The sequence below is a fragment of the Trichosurus vulpecula genome, chromosome 3 (assembly GCF_011100635.1).
Source record: "Trichosurus vulpecula isolate mTriVul1 chromosome 3, mTriVul1.pri, whole genome shotgun sequence".
In the NCBI taxonomy this organism is placed as follows: Eukaryota; Metazoa; Chordata; class Mammalia; order Diprotodontia; family Phalangeridae; genus Trichosurus; species Trichosurus vulpecula.
In genome coordinates, this window is record NC_050575.1 from 316591988 (window position 1) to 316611197 (window position 19210).

General features: G+C 39.9%; 1 protein-coding gene across 1 annotated transcript in view; it reads left to right on the top strand.

Moving 5' to 3' along the window:
• The window catches only part of ANTXR1 (ANTXR cell adhesion molecule 1), a 309492-nt gene extending 303823 nt beyond the window's left edge, over positions 1-5669 (top strand). The window contains exon 18 of the mRNA XM_036751470.1: positions 5409-5669. Coding sequence (XP_036607365.1) covers positions 5409-5669 — 261 coding nt within the window. The remainder of the gene's footprint in view (positions 1-5408) is intronic.
• Positions 5670-19210: the final 13541 nt, after the last annotated feature.

The window sequence follows — 19210 nt, forward strand, 5'->3', positions numbered from 1 at the left end:
AATCAAGAGTCAAGGAGAAGAGGGTGATAACATCCAAAAGCTGACAAGACTCAAAAAGGATGAGGATTAAGAAAAGGACATTAGATCAGGCAAGTAAGAACATTAATAACTTTAGAGAGAGTCGTGTCAGTTGAATGATGAGGTCAGATGCTTCTAGAAAGTTAAGAAGAGATTGAAAAGAAAGGAAATAGAGGCACTTAAGTAAATGGCCTTCTCAAAGAGGGGAGATTGGTAGAGTGCCAGAAGGAAAACTTCAGCTAATCACTAACTGAAAAGCAATGGAGTCCCCACTATGGCAGTGCATCCCCCATCCCAAGCCTCAGTCATTCCTTGCTCTTTCACTTTTGTTCCCAGATCTCTAAGTGTTTCTTTCCTTTTCCCCAAAACCAGAGTACATTTTTATCCAGGTGAAATCTGGTTAATAATTAGTCACTTTGCAAATGAACATGCAATCATGAAAGAGAGATATGAGTCAAAAGCTGATGGGTTTAAATCTAGAAATTATCCAGTCCAATTTGTCTTACATAGGAGAAAACAAAAGCCTTTCAAGATTAAGTAATGTATTCAAGGTGATAAGTACAAACATAGAATGGTGGCAATCTAGCTTACCAGCCATTCATGAGAAAAGATTTGAAAGTTTTAGTGAATTGTAAAATCAATGACAGTCAATGATACAATATAGCTTCCCAAAATGGAATGAAGAAGCTCAAAGGTTTGAAAGATTGAAAGTTAAGAAAGAATGGAAATCCAGTATTCAAAATAATAGAGGGGATAATCCCAACACTTCTGGAGTATTAGGTTCCACTGAGACACTCAAATCTATGTCACCTAAGGATTTTTTGTTTAGTCATGTCCTATCTTCGAAGCCTCATTTGGGGTTTTCTTGGCAAAGATACTACAGTGGTTTGCCATTTTCTTCTCCAGCTCATTTGACAGATAAGGAAACTGAGGCAAAAAACAGGGTTAAGTAACTTGCCCAGGGTGTTTATGTAGAAGAAGAGAAGAATTAATAGGGGGTATACTGTCTTTCAATAGTTAAAAGATTATAAAATAGGAGGGGAATAAAATTATTTCTCTTGGCCCCAGGGGCAGTGGAATGAGGAACAATGCATGGAAATGAGAGAGAAGCAGATTTTATCTCAATCGAACTAGACTGCCCAGAAACTAGATGATCACTGGTTGGCAGTGTTGGAGAGAGGATTCATGTGTCAGAAATAGGAACTCAATGACTACTGGGCTCCAGTAGAGTCAAGCGCAGAAAGTCTGCATAGGAGAGTCATGAGAGATAGCTAAAGAGGAAATTAAAGGTCAATCAAGCAATATTTATTAAGGCCCTACTATGTGCATTCAGGTTACAAAAGGAAGCCAAAAAAAAAAAAAACCAGTTCCTGCCCTTAAGGAGCTTGCAATATAATGGTAGAGACAACATGCAAACAAATTATACAAAGCAAGATATAAACAAGATAAATAGGAAATAATTAAAGAGGAAAGGCACTGGAACTGATTGTTGTTGTTGTGCTTGTCCTTAGTTTTAGAAGGAGACCATGGCATCAGGGAAATGATGATGTGACTTGCAGCTGAATTTGATTTCAGTGAGGGAGGGCTGTGCAAGGTCACCAGCCTCACTTTCTCCTCCAGCGCCATCTGGGACCAATGCCCAGATATTCATCGGGATGATGGAGATGGCCCATTCAGTAAAAGATGGGATTTTAGTTGGGACTTAAAGGAAAACAGGAGGTCAGGAGTCAGAGTGGAGGAGGGTGATCATTCTAGGAACGGAAGACAGCCCAAGAGAATACCTGGCACCCAAAAATGGAGTGCCTTATTTCAGGCACAGATTAAAGGGTCACCAATGATAGACTATGAGGTCGAGACAGAGAGAATCATCTGTCATGTGGAGGCATGGAACGTTTTTACTAATGGCCATCTCAACTAGTTATCGCTCCCCCGCTTGTACTATAGACAAACTTTTTAAGGCAATAATCCATCCTCCTCTCCTGCCAAAGCTCATAGCAACATAAAATTTAGAACTGAAAGGAGCCTCTCACATTGCCTCAGATATTCACCCGGTTGTATGACCCTAGGCAAGTCACTTAACCTCTCTCAGCCTCAGTTTCCCTATATGTAAAATGGGGATAATATTAACACCTGCTTCACAGGGTTGTTGTGAGGATCAAATATGATAGTATATGTAAAGTGCTTTGCAAACCTTAAAGTGCTTTATAATGGCCAACTGTTATTATTATTGTCTTTGTCATCTTATCACACAGGAGAGGCAGCAAATGTAGTAAAAAGAATGCCCCACTTCAAGTGGAGGCAGGGGTTCAGTCTCCATGTCCTGACACTGACTCTTCCGAGCCTCAGTTCCCTTCTGGATAAAAGAGGATAATTAGAATGATACTACCCACATCACAAGTTCTTTGTAAGGGAAGAGCTTCATAAACCTTAAAATACTTTAAATATTTAGTTTATTGTTAGCACAAGGAAGGGAGGACAAGGGGAAGGACCACAGATCACTTACTAAAGAGCAAATGGAGTCTCCACGCTGACGATGCATGCCCCAGTCCAAGCCCCAGTCATTCCCTGGTATTTCACTTTTGTTCCCAGACCTCTAAGTGTTCCTTTCCTCTACCCCAATACCAGGGAGCATTTTTATCCAGATGAAATCCGATTAATAATTAATTCACTTTGCAAATGAACATGCAAGCGTTTTTCTTGGCAAAGATACTAGAATGATTTGCCATTTCCTTCATCAACTCATTTTACAAATAAGGAAATTGAGGCAAAAGGAGTTAAGTGACTTGCCCAGGGTCACACAGCTAATAAGTGTCTGAGGCCATATTTGAACTTGGGAAGATGAGTCTTCCTTATTCCAGGCCCAGGGCTCTGTGCACTATGGCGCCACCTAGCTGCCCCTGAGTTGCTATGAGCTGACAGTAAATTTGAGAGCCCCGTGTCTTTTTAACATCAGCTGGTAAAGTTGCTCCCTTGAATCTATTCCTAATGTAAGAATCTAGGAATCCTTGAATCTAAGCTAATGGTACAGCACCGCCAAATCCTGGATGGCTCTGACTGTGGGTCAAATGATGTTCACTGAATTATTGAACAACTATGCACTTGGAGTCAGGGAAGCTGGGTTCAAATCTTGCCTCAGGAATTTCCTTCCTCTTCCCTGCCTTTCCCTGTAATAAAACACTTTATTCATTGTGTGACCCTTCGCAAGTCATCCAATCGCCCTGTGCCTCAGCTTCCTCTGCTGCAAAATGGGTGGAGTTGGAATCAATGGCCTTTAAATTCCCTTCAAACTCTTTATTTAATCTTATAATCCTAAAATCTCTGATAAAAACATGTTTTTTCAACCTAAAGCAGGAGCATCTTATTTCCATTATAAAAGGGTCCCAGCTGTACTTTTAAGTAATTAAAATTAATTAGGAGCAATTATGTTTTGAGAAATTAGAGAGGACTGTGGGAATCTCTATATTTCTTGAGATAGTCATTTTGTACTTCAATACTTAAAGTATCTATTTTTTTCATCAGTTTACCTATTCTCTCCCCAGATGCATATTGCATATGCTTTTTGTCTCAATGAGTGGCCAAAAATATTCATCATTGGTATCAAGTCTTTTTGACCGTAGCTAGCTAGGGCCATCTTCTGATGACAGGTATACATCACCGGGCCCTTTCTTAAATCCTGTCCAACTTGAACTCCATTGGCATATTCTTTAAGAATTCAGGATCACCACCACACAATGATAAAGCATTAGGGGAGAACATTATCAGAGAAGTGTCTAGGAAAACCAGGATTAGGCATCTATAGTTTAGGGAAGGAATGTTCAAGCAAGACCTCCCCCTGAGGCAGAGGGCAAAAATCTTCTTTTGAGAAGTTCTTCAGTATGTTAACTGTATTGATAACCGCTGGTTTAATTTTTTTTTTACTTAATAAAAGTGCATCTTAATAAGATATGGTTTCTGACCCCAAGACAGAGAAATAGAAAAAGTGACAGAGACAGAGAGACAAAGAAAGAACTTGCTGTGTGCCAGGCACTGTGCCAAACTCTGTGGATGCAGATAGACAATATAAGCAAGATAGTCTCTACCCTCAAGGACTTCACATTCTAATGGAAAAGGCAATACACGAAGGGGATCTGGAAGTGGAAGGGGAAGCAGGAAGGGGAAAATGATGCCATGATTTACACATAGCCAGGAAATGAGGTTGAGGACTAGTATTAGACAAGAGAAGGTAAAAGCTCACGTCTCAAAGCCAAAGGTGGTTCCAGCAGAAGAGTCCAAGTTTCAACATGAATCATCAGATTCACATGCGAGCCAAGGAAGCTAATTCAGCATATTCCGAAAGTCTTAGTGTCATTTTAAGATTAAACCGGCACCAAAACTTTTGGGATACCTTGTATGCTCTTGAGAAAGGCATAGTGTTCAGCATATGGAGGGTCATAATCCCAGTGTCCCATGCTTTACATTGGTCAAAACATGAATCCGCCATGCTATTTTCAGCTCTGAGTAGCACATTTTATACAGTACATACACAAGCTGGAGAGCTTCCACAGGTAGAAAACAGATGGCTAGGGACCTCAAAACCAGGCCATACAAGATTAAGTTGAAGGACCTGAGGAGGTTTAACCTGAAGAAAAGACAAGTGGAACTTTATGTTGCCGTTGTTCAGTTATTTCAGGCGTGTCCAACTCTTTGTGACCCCATCTTGGGGTTTTCACGGCAAAGATACTCGAGTGGTTTGTCATTTCCTTCTCCAGCTACTTGAAGACATCATGTCAAAGGGGGAATCGGGTTCTATTTAGTCCCAGAGGGGAGAACTAGGACCACTGGGTTGAGATGCAGAAAGGAAATGTAGGTTTCTTTGTGGGGGCAGGGTAGATAGAATGGGCTGCCTCAGGCTGGGAGAGACCAGCCCTTGTTACAGAGATCTTCAGCTAAAGGCTAAATGACCATTTGTCAGACATATTGTAAAGGGGATTCCTATCCAGTTTGGTCTAGATGGTCTCTGAGGGTCCTTTATGAAACTCTGAGGTTCTGTGAAATGTATATGCATGTGTATATGCATATTTATTTATATATACATATGTATACATACCTACATATACACATACAGATACATACATGCATGTGTATATACACACGAATGTGCCTGTGTGTATACACAGGTGTGTACACACAAATGCATGTGCACACGTATGTATATACGCATATATACGCATGTATCTGCATATGTATATATGGAAGGAACTAACCAAAAATGGATCAAAATGGATGGATGGAGAGAGAACAAACCAAAAATGATCAAAAATGGATGCGCACACAAACACACACACACTACCACCATCACAAACTTTTACAGGCTGTTGTCTAACCTCTCTTTTTCTCTGATTTCCTTTCAGGGACGATGCATCAATTTCACTCGGGTGAAGAACCAGCCTCCTGCCAAGTATCCGCTCAACAATGCCTGTCGCCCCCCTTCTATGCCTCCTGCCCCCATTTATACTCCCCCACCACCTGCTCCCCTCTCAACTCCCCCACCCCCTACTTCCCCCACACCCCCAACGCCAAACCCACCTTCCATACTTCCCCCGCCCCCTCACGCCCCACCCCCCAACCGAGTGCCACCCCCCTCTCGCCCCCCACCTCGGCCTTCTATCTAGAATCCAGACTCCATCCTTTCCGCTCTCTCAGAAGCCTTGGGGAAGAAGCCCCTCTGCAGTATTATAGCATACACCTTTCAAGTCAAAGAGGGCTTTTGTTTTCAGAAATGGGTGGCAAACAAAGAAATCACACACTCTTTTTTTTTTTAAATTTAGAAGCAATAATAAACTGACAACTTCAGGGTCAGCCAAAAGAAAAAGAGAATTTTTAAAGTGCCTTTTACAAAGCAAGCTGGCAGGGTGACAAAATAAGGAACGTTGTCTAATCTCCACCTCTGGAAGGAGGCCATTATGAGGTTCCCCCTGAGGTCAGAAGAAAACTAGCATGTTCTTCTAATTATTAGGATGTAATCCTATAATTCATGGACCCACAATTCACTGTATTCCAATGGCCTAAATGGGAACATATCCCATGGAGACTCACAAGGAAGTCATTTCCTCGTAGTTGAATTGCAACGTGTGATTAGAAACCATATTCCTGGAACTCTCAGCGCCTGCTCCCCAACTCTACTGCACCCCATGCCCACTCTAGCCTTGACCTTGAGACTTCAGGAATTAAATAGTCTTTTGACTCTTGCAGAGTTGTAACACATCTTTTCAATCAAAGGAGGGTTTTGTTTTATATTGATTTGTAGCAAGGATCAGTCAGCATAGAAGAGTTGGAAACTCCATTAGTGGGCATCTGAGAAGCGTACCCTCAAAGAAGCATCTGCCTGGGGGTTACGGAGACCAAAAAAATATCTCTCCTGCCCAGACCATGACAGTCACAATGAAGTGGAAGCAGGTGTTTGTTGAAGGATTGGGGAACGCCGCTTTGTAGAAGTGGAAATAATTTAAAGTGTCATTCAGAAAAGAATCAGCATGTGTATAAAAGGAGAACCAGTTGCTTCAAAAACAGAATGAATCCCAGAATGTCAGAGCTGAAAAGAGACCAAACTCTTCATTTTACAGATGAGGAAACTGAGGGTCATGCAGGTCCTGTGACTTGTCCAAGTCACATATGTACTAAGTGGAGGTAATAAGTCAAGAGTCAGACCCAGGTCCTCCAGTTGTAAATCCAGTGCTTTTTCCCATTACAGATAGACTTCGTACACAGCTAAGGAAAAACTCAGGAAGGGCACCGGGCACTTCAGTCCTATTGAAAAAGTTCTTCTCAAAACCTGCAGCCCATGAGAAGTTAGAAATGCCCCAGCCTTCAATCAGCTCGTCTGTCTTAGCACCATATGCCCTAAACATTTAACAACTTCCATTCATGTCCAGGATCACGGGTTAGCCAGGCTTTCAGAGATGTGTGGCATGAAGAGATAATCCCCTTGGGGTTTGTTCCCACCAAATTGAAAATTAGTATCTTCGCAAAATGTAATCATTAGTAATGGTTCCCATAATACCATTGATTTTTAAGTGTCATTTCAGAGCTTGGATTTAATTTTTAATTTCTAAATGGTTGCAGGGTAGGGTTGGGGGGGAGTGATGGGGGGAGGTTTGCTATTCGAATAGGAGGATCATTCCCAAGCCCTTTGAGTAACATGAATAATATGAGAGTGTTTGTGTATATATTTCTTCTCTAGTGTCCAAGATAATCACGTCCATCCATTATCATCTGTTAGCCAAGGTGAGGTCAGGCCAGATGTGCAATATAGAAGTAGGTCAGCAAAGAATGCACTGGCTGCAATTTCATAAGCAGGCCCTGCGCCCACCCAGCTCTATGGCCTAACCTAAAAAGGGCTATAAGTTAACTTTCTGAACATCTGCCTTCATTACACAATAGTAGAAGGAAGTCAGGATAACTTACAGTGATATTTTCTACCCTACCCAATTTTCCTTCTCTTTTCCTTCATGCTGAGCAGAGGGCTAAATATGTGGCCCCTTACACAGTATAATGTGATGAGGACCTATCTCTTCAAAATAACTCTAACTCCCAAAAATTTACTGTGATATCTGAAATTCCTACTATTCACTGTTTTTGGTTCCATGACATATATTATCTGGGAATAATTTCACATTAAAATGCAAGAATCTACTTTGGCTTGGATTAGCTAAGAATCCATGATTTCACTGGAGAACGTGGAATTTGTAACCCAAAAATCTACCTGCCTAAGATAAAGTAATTAAATCCTAAGGAATTGTCCAAAGCATATAGAGATGAAATGACTTGCCCAGCATCATATGGCTACTAAGTCAGAATTTCATCTAGCAACTAAGACAGGGAATTGGACCCAGGGTTTTCTGATCCTAAACCCAATATACATTTCTATATATTATTTCTGTTATTTGGATTAGTATGTCAAATTATACTCACAGACCAAAAAGTCATCTAACCCCCATGTTTTACAAAAGTAATTTACCTTCCTAATTTTGCCTGGAGCTAAACCTGCCCCCTTCGGGAGGCATAGAAATGTCAGTGCTGTAAGGGACCTGAGAATAGAAAATAATGTCTGCGCTAGAAGGGAATTTGGAATCTAGAATGTCAGAGGTGAAAAGAACCTTAGAGATGATTTAGTCCAAACCCCTACATGGTTAAAAACTGAAGCCCAGAACGGAGCTATGACTGATCTAAACAGGGAGCCACAGCCAAAATCCAGCGCCCCTCACTCCTAGCCCAGGGCTCTTGCTCCCGTTCCATGCTGCCTTTTACCCTTCTAGACATTTTTTCAGGATTTCCTTTACTACTAGAAACACAAGTGTTTAAGAACTTTTGGCAGATTGTTTTTCCACTTCCAGACAGAACTTTACCTTCTGCTTTTTATGAACATCATATTGGAAGCAGGGCCAGACAGTTCCTACGCTAGCCACAGTGATATCGTTGAACACTGGATCCCAGACACCAGCTGTCATATTTTGTAGGAAAGGAAACCTCTCATGGGCTCCCAAGCCCTTGAGGTTGGAGATAATCAGCGCCATCCAACTGTTTTGTCTGCTGGCAGCACAGAACAGTATTTTCCCCATCCGTCAAGTGGTAGTGGTCCCTGTAACAGCAGTAGCAAACACTGCTCTTGTCCTGCCTCATAGATCCCTTCTAGTGGTGGGGCTCAAGATCTCACAACTGGGGCTAAATGCCCTTCCTCAAAAGCCATGCAGCACGGTTTCCCCTGAGCTGTGTCAACCATCTTTTTGATGCACCAAAGTGCACAGTATTTGTACTGTGGGAATGTGGAATAATCTCATGAAAGATCGGCAGTGTTTGTTCTTCAAATGTGAGATTAAAAAAAAAAAACTTTGTGAAAACCACCCTCCTCCAAAAAAAAAAATCAATTATCAAATGATGTAGCAGTGATGTCACATGATGTCTCCAGTCATTCAGAATGGCTGGAGGTAGGGAACGGGAATTTTATATACACTGTAGTAATTGAACCTGTATTTTGTTAACAAGCTTTTAAATACAGAAAAGTCTTTCATCAGCGATTTTAAAAAATCTGTCAGAACATATTAAAGTCAGCATCTCCATATGAAAGAAGCAGAGGACATACAATTATGGTCAGAAAAAAATATACAAAATGATTTTTCAAAGACCATGTTGGAGTCCAGTTCCAAATTCATGTTGTATATATTCTTAATGCATGCTTACCATATGTTAGATGGAAGCATTTCCTATCCAATGTGGATAAAGAGACTAGTTGTAGTAAATTATTATAAAGTCGGTGATATTTCACGGCAGGTACCAAGCTGTGCTTGTTTGTTGTCTCATGATTGTATTGCTTTTTTTTATAAATGTACAAATATTTACTAAAGGGACGAGAACCTATTTTGCATAGCATTAATTGGGATGGCTTATCCCAATCTGCCTTCTACAAGTCAAGCTAGTTTGTGTGTAGCCTGGGACTTAGGGATATCAATGTGTGCCACATTTACATACCAGCTTTACCACCTCTTAAGTCATAAGAATAGATAAATAGTAAACCTGGAAGATATTCTGGCCAGAATTCGCTATGTTAGAAATATTCCCAGAATGAACACTAATGATCTCCTATGCACAAGATAGGAAAACATAAACATGTAGCACCTAGCACAGTGCCTGGCACATAGTAAGGGCTTAATTAAATGTTTGTTGATTGATTGACATACTAACACTGCAGACTTAATAAAGAAATTAATGTCATGTAAATCAGGTTGAACCATTTCATGTAGTATATATATAGATATAGCCAATAAAATCCCATTTATCCAGAATGGTTGGGGAAGAGGTATTCTCACTGAACATTCCAGTTAAACTGAATATAATTCTGACTAATTGAGCATTCTAGTTAAACTGAATGTAACTGTATATACCATACATGCATTATCAATTTTCAAAGAATTAGACTATTATAAAGTACACTTAACACTAAACTATGCTGAACATATTGCAGCCTTCTTTGGTTACTCACATGGAATTTCAGAAACTTTCCATGCCTCAAGTTCATGGTTATAAACATCCATTATCTTTGTACAATACCGTAGGTGTAAAGGATATGGGATATTAGGCAGAATCTGTACTATGACATACTCTAGAAGTTGCTTTTTAAAAATAAATCCCAAAAGCTATCCTGTTTGTCATTTGTGTCTTTTTCACACACATAGAGTACAGACCATGCTAATGTATGAACTCGAGAATGTCATGGCTGGGCTGCCTTCCTAAAAACGTAATCACTATAGCAGAGACTAAAGCAGCCTTCTTCCAAATTGTCCTGTCTCCTTTGCTAAAACGTTTCACTGCTTTCATTACTGTTCATTACTGCAATATTTAAAGTCTTTCCAATTATTTCTGCATTTGCCATGCCAACTTCCTCATCAACATTAACACCATCTTCCCAGGGAATCTTTCCCTGACACACACACCCAGGAGAAAGTGATATTATCCTCCTCCAATTTCCCATAGCACTTTGTCTAGACCTCTTCTTTGCACTTATCCCACTCCCTTACCTATCATAGTTATTTGAATGCATATCTTTACTGCCCCCAGGCAGCTAGGTGGTACAGTAAATAAAGAACTGGGCCTGGAGTCAGAAAGACCTGAGTTCAAATCCAGCCTCAGACACTTACTAGCTGTGTAACCCTGGGCAAGTCACTTAACCCTGTTTGCCTCAGTTTCCTCATCTGTCAAAAGAGCTAGAGAAGGAGATGGCAAACCACTCCAGTATCTTTGCCAAGAAAACCCCAAATGGGGTCACGAAGAGTCCAAAATAATTGAACAACAAACTTAACTGCTTCCCCCATTTCAGATTGTGAGCTCCTTAGGAGCAGGGCATATTTTCATCTATCTTTGTATTCCTAGCACTGAGCACAGTGCCTTGTACATAGTAGGCACTTAATAAATGTTTGTTGGATGTGTTGTTGAATTAAATTTATTTGGAGGGAAGGCAAGGTACCTTCAGAATTTCAAGACTGTACCAATTCATTTTAACAAGCTTTGCAAGATCATCTTGGTCAAAAGGAAATGCGCCACAAATACAAAATTGGGCCAAGGTTATTTCCAAATTCTCATTAATGCCTCACTTGTCATAGAAGTCAAGGCATGACATTATTATTTGCAATGGAGAAACACTAGATGCTTTGCCAGTAAGTAACGGGAGCAAAGATGCCCTTCTCCTCACTATTATGTTACGTGGTTCTTGAAATGGTAGTGATAACAATAAGTCAAGAGAAAGAAAGTAGAGGTACAAATACTGGTGACAAAATGTTCCCTATTTTCAGGTTATATAATAGTTTACCTTATTTTTAAAAAAAAAACTTAGAATTAACAGAGAAGTGAATTATGATAATAGTTTCCATAAAGAAGCAGAATATAAAATAAATCAACAAAAATTGTCACCAGTTCTATGTGGCAATAATAAAATCCAGAAGGAAATGATAAAAAGATAAATCATAATCAAAATAATTCAGAAACTCATGGAGTCAATCTACCAAGACATAAAAATACAATTATAAAACACTCTTTAAAGAAATAATGACATAATTGGAGGGACATTCATTGCCTGTTTGTGTCACACTAACATAATAAAAAAAATATGATGCTATCTTAATCAGTTTACAAATTTAGTACTACACCAATCAAACTACCAATGGAATATTTTAAAGAAATAGAGAAAACAATAATAAAATCCACTTAGAGGAATTAAAGGTTGAGTATGTAAAGTGAAATACTAGGAGAAAAAGGTAGGAATGAAAGCATACATGAACACCTAAAATCATGTCACAAAGCAATACTTGTCAAAAATTATTTGATACTATTTAAATATTGACAAGCAGAACAGACTAGATTAGTAAGAATCATAAATTCCTTACCTATTATTTCTAAACTTCAACAAATCCAAGAACATAATTTACTTGGGTAAGAAATCCTCCCCATTTTCAAAGAACTACTGAGGAAATTAGATAACACTTTGGTAGAAATTAGGTTTAGATCAACACGTTATATCATATGCCATAATAAATTAAAAATGAATACATTTGCCAAATATGAAAGGCCATATAATTAAAAGCAATTGGAAGAGAATGAGACCAGGGACCTTTCACAACCTTCTTCCCCTCAAGACTTTGGGCTCACATAAGCCAGTTTCAGTCCTGGAAGTCTGACTCCAGGGTCATGATTTCTCTTTGGCTCATTGTTCCCACCTGGAATTACTCTAGGAAAATCTCCAAATATGCTCATGTTATATCTCATGTCTGGGTTTCTCCAAATACAGACAAAAGGAGGCCCCCACTTCCATACTGGTAATCAATGTAGCCCATGAAAATTGGACATGGGATAGTCTTTATTTTACAGCAAATGAAAAAGATGCAAAAGAATCACAAAGCCCATAAACAGATTCAGAGCAGATAATTTACACAAAGACTTCACTGGTTCCCTCTTGAAAAGAACTGAACTTGGGGTTGCTATCAAGACAACCTTTGAGATTCCAGTGAGTCTCTCTTTCCCACAGCATCCTGTATTCCTACCACCAAGACTCATAGCACCACCCTGAACAAACGATCCCCTGCCTACTAGACCTGCAGTCACTGTAAAAGTAATTCTTTGGTTTTTGCCCTCCAAGAAAGATGCTGCAAAGGAACTCTGTGAATAACCCTGTTCTTTCTCCAAGGAGCATGCTGCTTAAGGAATTCCCCAATTATCTCTAGGAAGTCCAATCCTTGAACTCTTGAGTGTAGATATTCTCAAGCTTGGGCTTAACCACAGGCATTGGCCAGAAACCCTAGGGAATCATGCTGCCAAGGGAATTCAAAAATCCCCATCCTCTCCAAAGTTGATTAGGGTTCAGAAAAATTGTCCACAAACTGTACTCTCAGGGCATGTGTAAATTGGAGTTATCTCTCATGTTGTTATGCAAGTTACCATCAGTTGCTCCTGGAGAAGGAGGCTATGCATGGTCACAGGTTCCCATGCCCCAAAATTACAGATCAGTTCAGCTGTGTAAGGGTGAAGGAAGACAGAGAGACAGAGAGAGAGAGAGAAACAGACATTAAGAGAGACAGAGGGAAACAGAAAAAATACAGAAACCAGAAGCAGAGAGACAGAGACAGAAAGCCCAACAGAGACAGAAATAGAGACAGACGCATGGACGGACAGACAGAGCGCCAGTGCTGGTCTATTGAGTCACTTTTATAGACTAAAGAGAGGGGTGGCTCCTTGGACAAGAAGCTATCCTCCTGAAAGGCACCTAGTAAATCGTCTTGGAAGCAGGCCGAGTCATAAGAATTGTCTATTCTCTCAATAAAACACCAGTAAGCAAGTCTACTTACAAAGGGAAAAACTCATAACACTGACCAGGGATTTCTCTAGTTGATCTTTCCCCTTTTATATTCTGACGTTTAATCAAGAGTAAAGAAGATCTAACAATTACAGTTAACCAGAAATGGAGGGGTCAATTCAGAGTCAATATTGGAATGAGATGAGACTTTCATGGATCATCCAATGGCAAAAATAGAGAGGTTTTTTTTTTCAGTATAGAATAGGGCACTCAAGGAGAGTATAGAACTTGACTCAGATAGACTCAGCAGTTAGGTGGTGCAGTGAATAGAGTGCCAAGCCTGGAGTCAGGAAGCCCTGAGTTCAAATCCAGCCTCAGACACTAGCTGTCTGTGTGTGACCCTAGGCAAATCACTTAACCCTGCTTGCCTCAGCTTCCTCATCAGTAAAATGAGCTGAAGAAGGAAATGGCAAACCACTCTAGTACTTCTACTATGAAAACTCAAATGGGGTCATGAAGAGTCGAATACAATGGAGAAATGACTCAAAGACCCAGTCTCCATTAGGACACTCATTTGGTTCCCAAGACATCATCAAGTCTAAAGAGAACAAATCCATGTAAGCTGTTTTCTTTCATGCAACCACAAAGTCCTCTTAACATCCACAGAGCTTGAGACTTCGCCTCCTGGGCCAATCAAGCTTAGAGAAAACTTCCCTGTCTTTTAGAGAAAACAAACAAACAAACAAACAAACCTAGTGTACTTGGAGGGAAGGGGAATTGAACTCTGATAATAATAATTAATAAAAATAATAATAACTAAAATGTATATAGTGCTTCCTATGTTCCAGGTACTATGCTAGGTGTTTTATAATTAATAACTTATTTGTTTCTCGCAACAACCCTGGGAGGTAGGTGCTACTACTATCCACATTTTATAGGTGAGGAAACTGAGGCAAATAGCAATTAAATGACTTGCCGAAGGTCACACAGCTAATAAGTGTCTGAGGCTGGATTTGAACTCAGGACTTCCTGAACTCCAGGCCTACCTGCAACACATAGCCTACCACAGTCTGCCTCAAGGGCAACCTTTAACATTCTGATGAGTCCCTCTTTCCCATAGAGTGAGTCCTATAGACACTGGCGGGCTTCAGGTGGAGGATGTATAGTTTGTAACTGTGGGTACTAGGAGGCTCCGATGACATCATGATGTAAAGCTACTCCACAAACATTAAAGTGCTATATAAATGCTAGTTATTATTATTATATTATTAGCTTTATTAGCCCATAGGCACCAGACCTCCAGTCTGGTGAGCGATGACTTCATTCCCTGAATCTTCTACTGCACTCCAGCCGAGCTTAAGCAATGTTTATAGGGCAAGACAGAGGCGTGCCGGTAAATGTTTAATATCTGGGAGAAAAAAAATTCTTTGCACAGGCTTTTAAGTTTAATCTGCATTATAAACACTTTCTTAAGTCTAGACAATCACAAAATGATAAATAAAGTCCTGCTTTGTGGACACTGAGAAGTAGCAACTGGGAATATCCGAGGTGTAAATGCTCGCACTGAAAATTAAAGACCAGTTCTGTTAGAATTGGCCGTCGCACACCCCTGTCTGTAAGGGCACATGTAAACTCAAGCTATCCCTCTTGTGGTTCTGCCTCCCCTGACCGCATTTAAATAGAGGCTGTTGTAGAATGATACCTATTTGGGAGAGGGTTAACCACACAGATTCTGAAGTGCTTTTCAGCTCTGTGTATCTGTAATTCTGGATCAGGATTAAACTGCAAAAATCTGGTAATAGTATGGACATCAAACCTTTGCATTGTTACTATAATATCCATCCACACCATACAATCTGCTGTATTTCATACATTGTAATATTCCCTAGCAAATCCCCTTTAAATATATAACAGCTGTTTAACAAAGTTGGCAAATTGTCATCAGAGACCACTGGAATTGGCAAGACAGAAATAGTCAATGCCAGAGGGGTCATAGGAAAGCAGGCATACTAGTATACTCTTGGTAGAGTTATGAACTAATCCCACTTCTAGAAAACAATTTGGTGTAAGCCAAGCTTGCCCTACCCCCAGAAACTTTAGCATGCAAACTTCCAGCTGGCCAGGAAGACTACCCGGACTTCCCTAGGTTCCTCTGGTCTTGTTCTTAACCTTGAATGATCAAGCTAGAGGGTAGCCACAAAGGGATCATTTGTGCTGGAAGAAGTGGGATTCCTCAGGGACCGTCAGCTAAGACTGTATGTAGGACTACCAGAAAAAGCAGCTGAAGGACAGTGGAAGGCTCTCAGTCACCCGAGTGAATACAGTCCTGGCTGAGGGTCTCTCCAGACCTTTATCTAAGGGACCCAGCTTGTGATTGCCCCTCCAGTATTCTTCCCTTTGCACCAAAACCTTTTACCTTTTCAATCAGCATTAAGGCAGAGATGGGAGCACAGCGTGATCTGTTCATTTTACTAAAACTCACCCATCAAAAACACTAAGGACCTATATGTACAAAAGTATTTATAGCAGCTCTTTTTGTGGTGACAAAGAATTGGAAATTGAGGGGATGACCATCAACTGGGGAATGGCTGAACAAGCTGTGGTATATGATTGTAATGGAATATTATTGTGCTATAAGAAATAATGGGCAGAAGATTTGAAATAACCTAGAAAGAACCTGCAAAGACTTACATAAACTGATGCTGAGTGAAATGAGCAGAACCAGGAGAACACTGTGTACAGTAGCAGCAACATTATGTGATGTCCAACTATGATTGACTTAGCTCTTCTCAACAATGCAATGATCCAGAAAATTCTAAAAAACTTATGATGGAAAATGCTATCCACATTCAGAGAAAGACTGATAGAGTCTGACTGCAGATCAAAGCATACTATTTTCTCTTTTTTGTAGTTTGTTCCTTTCATTCTGTTTCTTCTTTCACAACATGATCAATATGGAAATATGTTTTACGTGATTACACATGTATAACCTATATCAGATTGCTTACTGTCTTAGGAAGAGGGAAGGGGTGGGAGGGAGAAAAATTCTTAGTTAAAAATGAATGTTAAAAGTTGTCTTTATGTGTAATTGGAAAAAAATAAATTATCATTTGAAAGAACCCACTGACTAACTACTTTCTCCGAAGCACAAAATGGGATGATGAGATGTTGTTGTTCAGGAGGTTGGTTTGAATCTAGTTTAGCAAAGAAACTGAACAACTCTTCTTTCCCCTGGCATATTAACCATTGGGCATACGGCTATGTAGAAAAGTAGCTTAGCATGGAGGAGAAAACCCTGTGCTTAGAGCCAAGAAAACCTGGATTCAAGCCTGGACTCAACTACTTAACTGTAACATTGGGCACTTCACCAATATAAGTCTCAGTTTCCTCATTTCTGAAATGGGGACAGTACATATTTACCCTGTAGGGTTACCATAAAGGGAGAAAGCACCTTCTAAACCATACACTTCAATGCATCAATGGATATGTGATCTCATTGGCTTGGATCCTGTATCTGACCATGCAAAATGAGACATTCCTGCCTGTCCTGTTCAATATGCATCCATGTCTTCCCATTAATCTATCATGAGGGGTCCACCCTTCATCTAGTTATTTTGACATGGCATGGCTATAATGGAACACATGGACTCTCCATTGATTGATTAGCCCTCACTCTCACTATGCAATTGGCCCATCTTTTCACCCTTCTGAACTAAATCATCAGCAAGCAGAAACATTGCAACCTGCATGAAAGATCAAAAAAGAGACTACACTTTATACTAGTTCTCTTGGGCAATTCTTCATTTATAATATATGGTAGCCTGCTCATGCCCACCGTATATGCCTTTAAATTGTCCACTGGCACCCTTTGCGCAAATCCAAACTTCAATTCTTTGCAGACTGCCATTCTTTGACTTATAGACCTACTCCATCACCAGAATAATATTATTATCAATAAGAAATTCTTATAGTTTCAAGGAGAAGCTTGCAATCATTAAAAGTATAGCCTCATTTCCCAAAAGCAAACTAGACCATTCTCCTCCTCCTCCTGTTCCATTTCATTGTTCATTTGCAATGTCTGTCCAAGACATATGTCCTGATGGACCTGACCTATGAGAGGTCCACCCAGCTGCATTATTGTTAGTCCTTCATTCTTGAAGAGGACCATGATGTCAGGAAGGTAATTCCATGACTTGTGAGTCAAGTGGATCTAAATGAGGGAGGGCTGTGCAAAGACATCAGCCTCACTCTCTCCTCCAGAGCCATCTGGGTACAATGGCAAGATATAGATCAGGACAACTAAAGATGGCCCTCTAGGGACACAGTATAGTTTGGCCAGCTGCGTATCATACTCGGGACTATGGACATTCTTTACCCACTTGGATGAAAAGTTCAAGTATAAGCAATCTTCAGGCTTGTGGATTCCCACTCAGGTAAATACCTTCTTGAAAAGCAGCATGAGTTAGCCATCCTATTTTTTCCTTTTAAATAGTATACAATTATCCTTTCTACATTGCAATTTTCCCATTGCAGTTTAGATATATACCATGGTCAGCATAAGAAATTAAATGGGAATTTTTTGGGAGTTTTGAGAAAGCCGCAGACGACACGTGAAAAGTTTAGAAGCTCAGAAATGCATAAACTATAGGTATAGTATGGTATAATATCAACCCAAATTTTACAGTCAAGTACTGTAAACTCCCTACAAAAGAAAAAGGAAAAAATTCAGACTCCTTCTCTGTTAAGAAGGAAGGGCCAAAAAATTGTACATGGATTGTCCAGACATAGTACTGTGCCCGTAACCCCCACTATGTGGAAGGGATAATTGCAGTCTCCCACTGCAAAATTCTAGGCATAAATTACAACTTACCCAAGTTTTTCACAAGCTGGCCCCTTCCTATTTTTCCAGTCCAACACCTCACTCCCCTCTATGCACTATACAATCCTAGTATATGACCTAGTCTTTATTCCACATACACAACATCCCATCTCCTGTCTCTGCACATTTACACTATCTGTGCCCCATGCCTGGAATTTTCCCCCTCCTTGCGCCCACCTCTTAGAATCCTTTTATTATTCCAAGAGTTAGAGTCAATGTCACTTTCTGCAAGTGGTTTCCCCTCCCATTTCCCAGATGTTAGAGTCTTCCCCTCTAAGGTTATCTTGCATCTACTCTGTATGTGTCCCTTATGAACCAATTTATTTACATGTTGTATTAGAAGGTAAGCTCCTTGAGGGCAGGGACAGTTTTTACTTTTCTTTGTATCCCTAGCACTTAGCAAGGTGTCTGGCACATAGTAAGTGCTTAATATATAACATTGATTAATTGATTGATTGAATGATAGTGAAATCTCCTAGATATTCCTACTTTCCAATAATATATACTGATTGTATCAAGCCATGGAACATTGTAGAACCTTCTAAATGAAATCCACAATAACTCAGAAGAGTATGGCTTAACCATTTGGAACAATCATATTGATTCTGTATCTTTTGTCAATTGATCCTCCTTATACTTAATTGATTTTGTCCTGTAACTGACCAAGTCATGATTCTTTATCTCTGAACTTAGTTCAGAAAATCAGCTGTCCTCATAAATTAAACCCATAATAACTCAGAAGAGTATGGCCTAACCATTCGTTCACAGAGAGAGACCCAAGTACATCAAGAACTGCTACTGTGTTAGACCTTAAAGAACTATAGAAATGTAAGTTATCATTACTATGCAAAGTAAGCCTCTGTCTAGTACTACCCAAGAGAAAAGACGTGTTGAGATATAGAGAGTAAATGCCACCTTCATTCTGTTGCAAGGGAGAGAAAAACAAGCCATTTGTTTCACAGAGAAAAATAACCACATTTCACAGTTAGCCATGACTC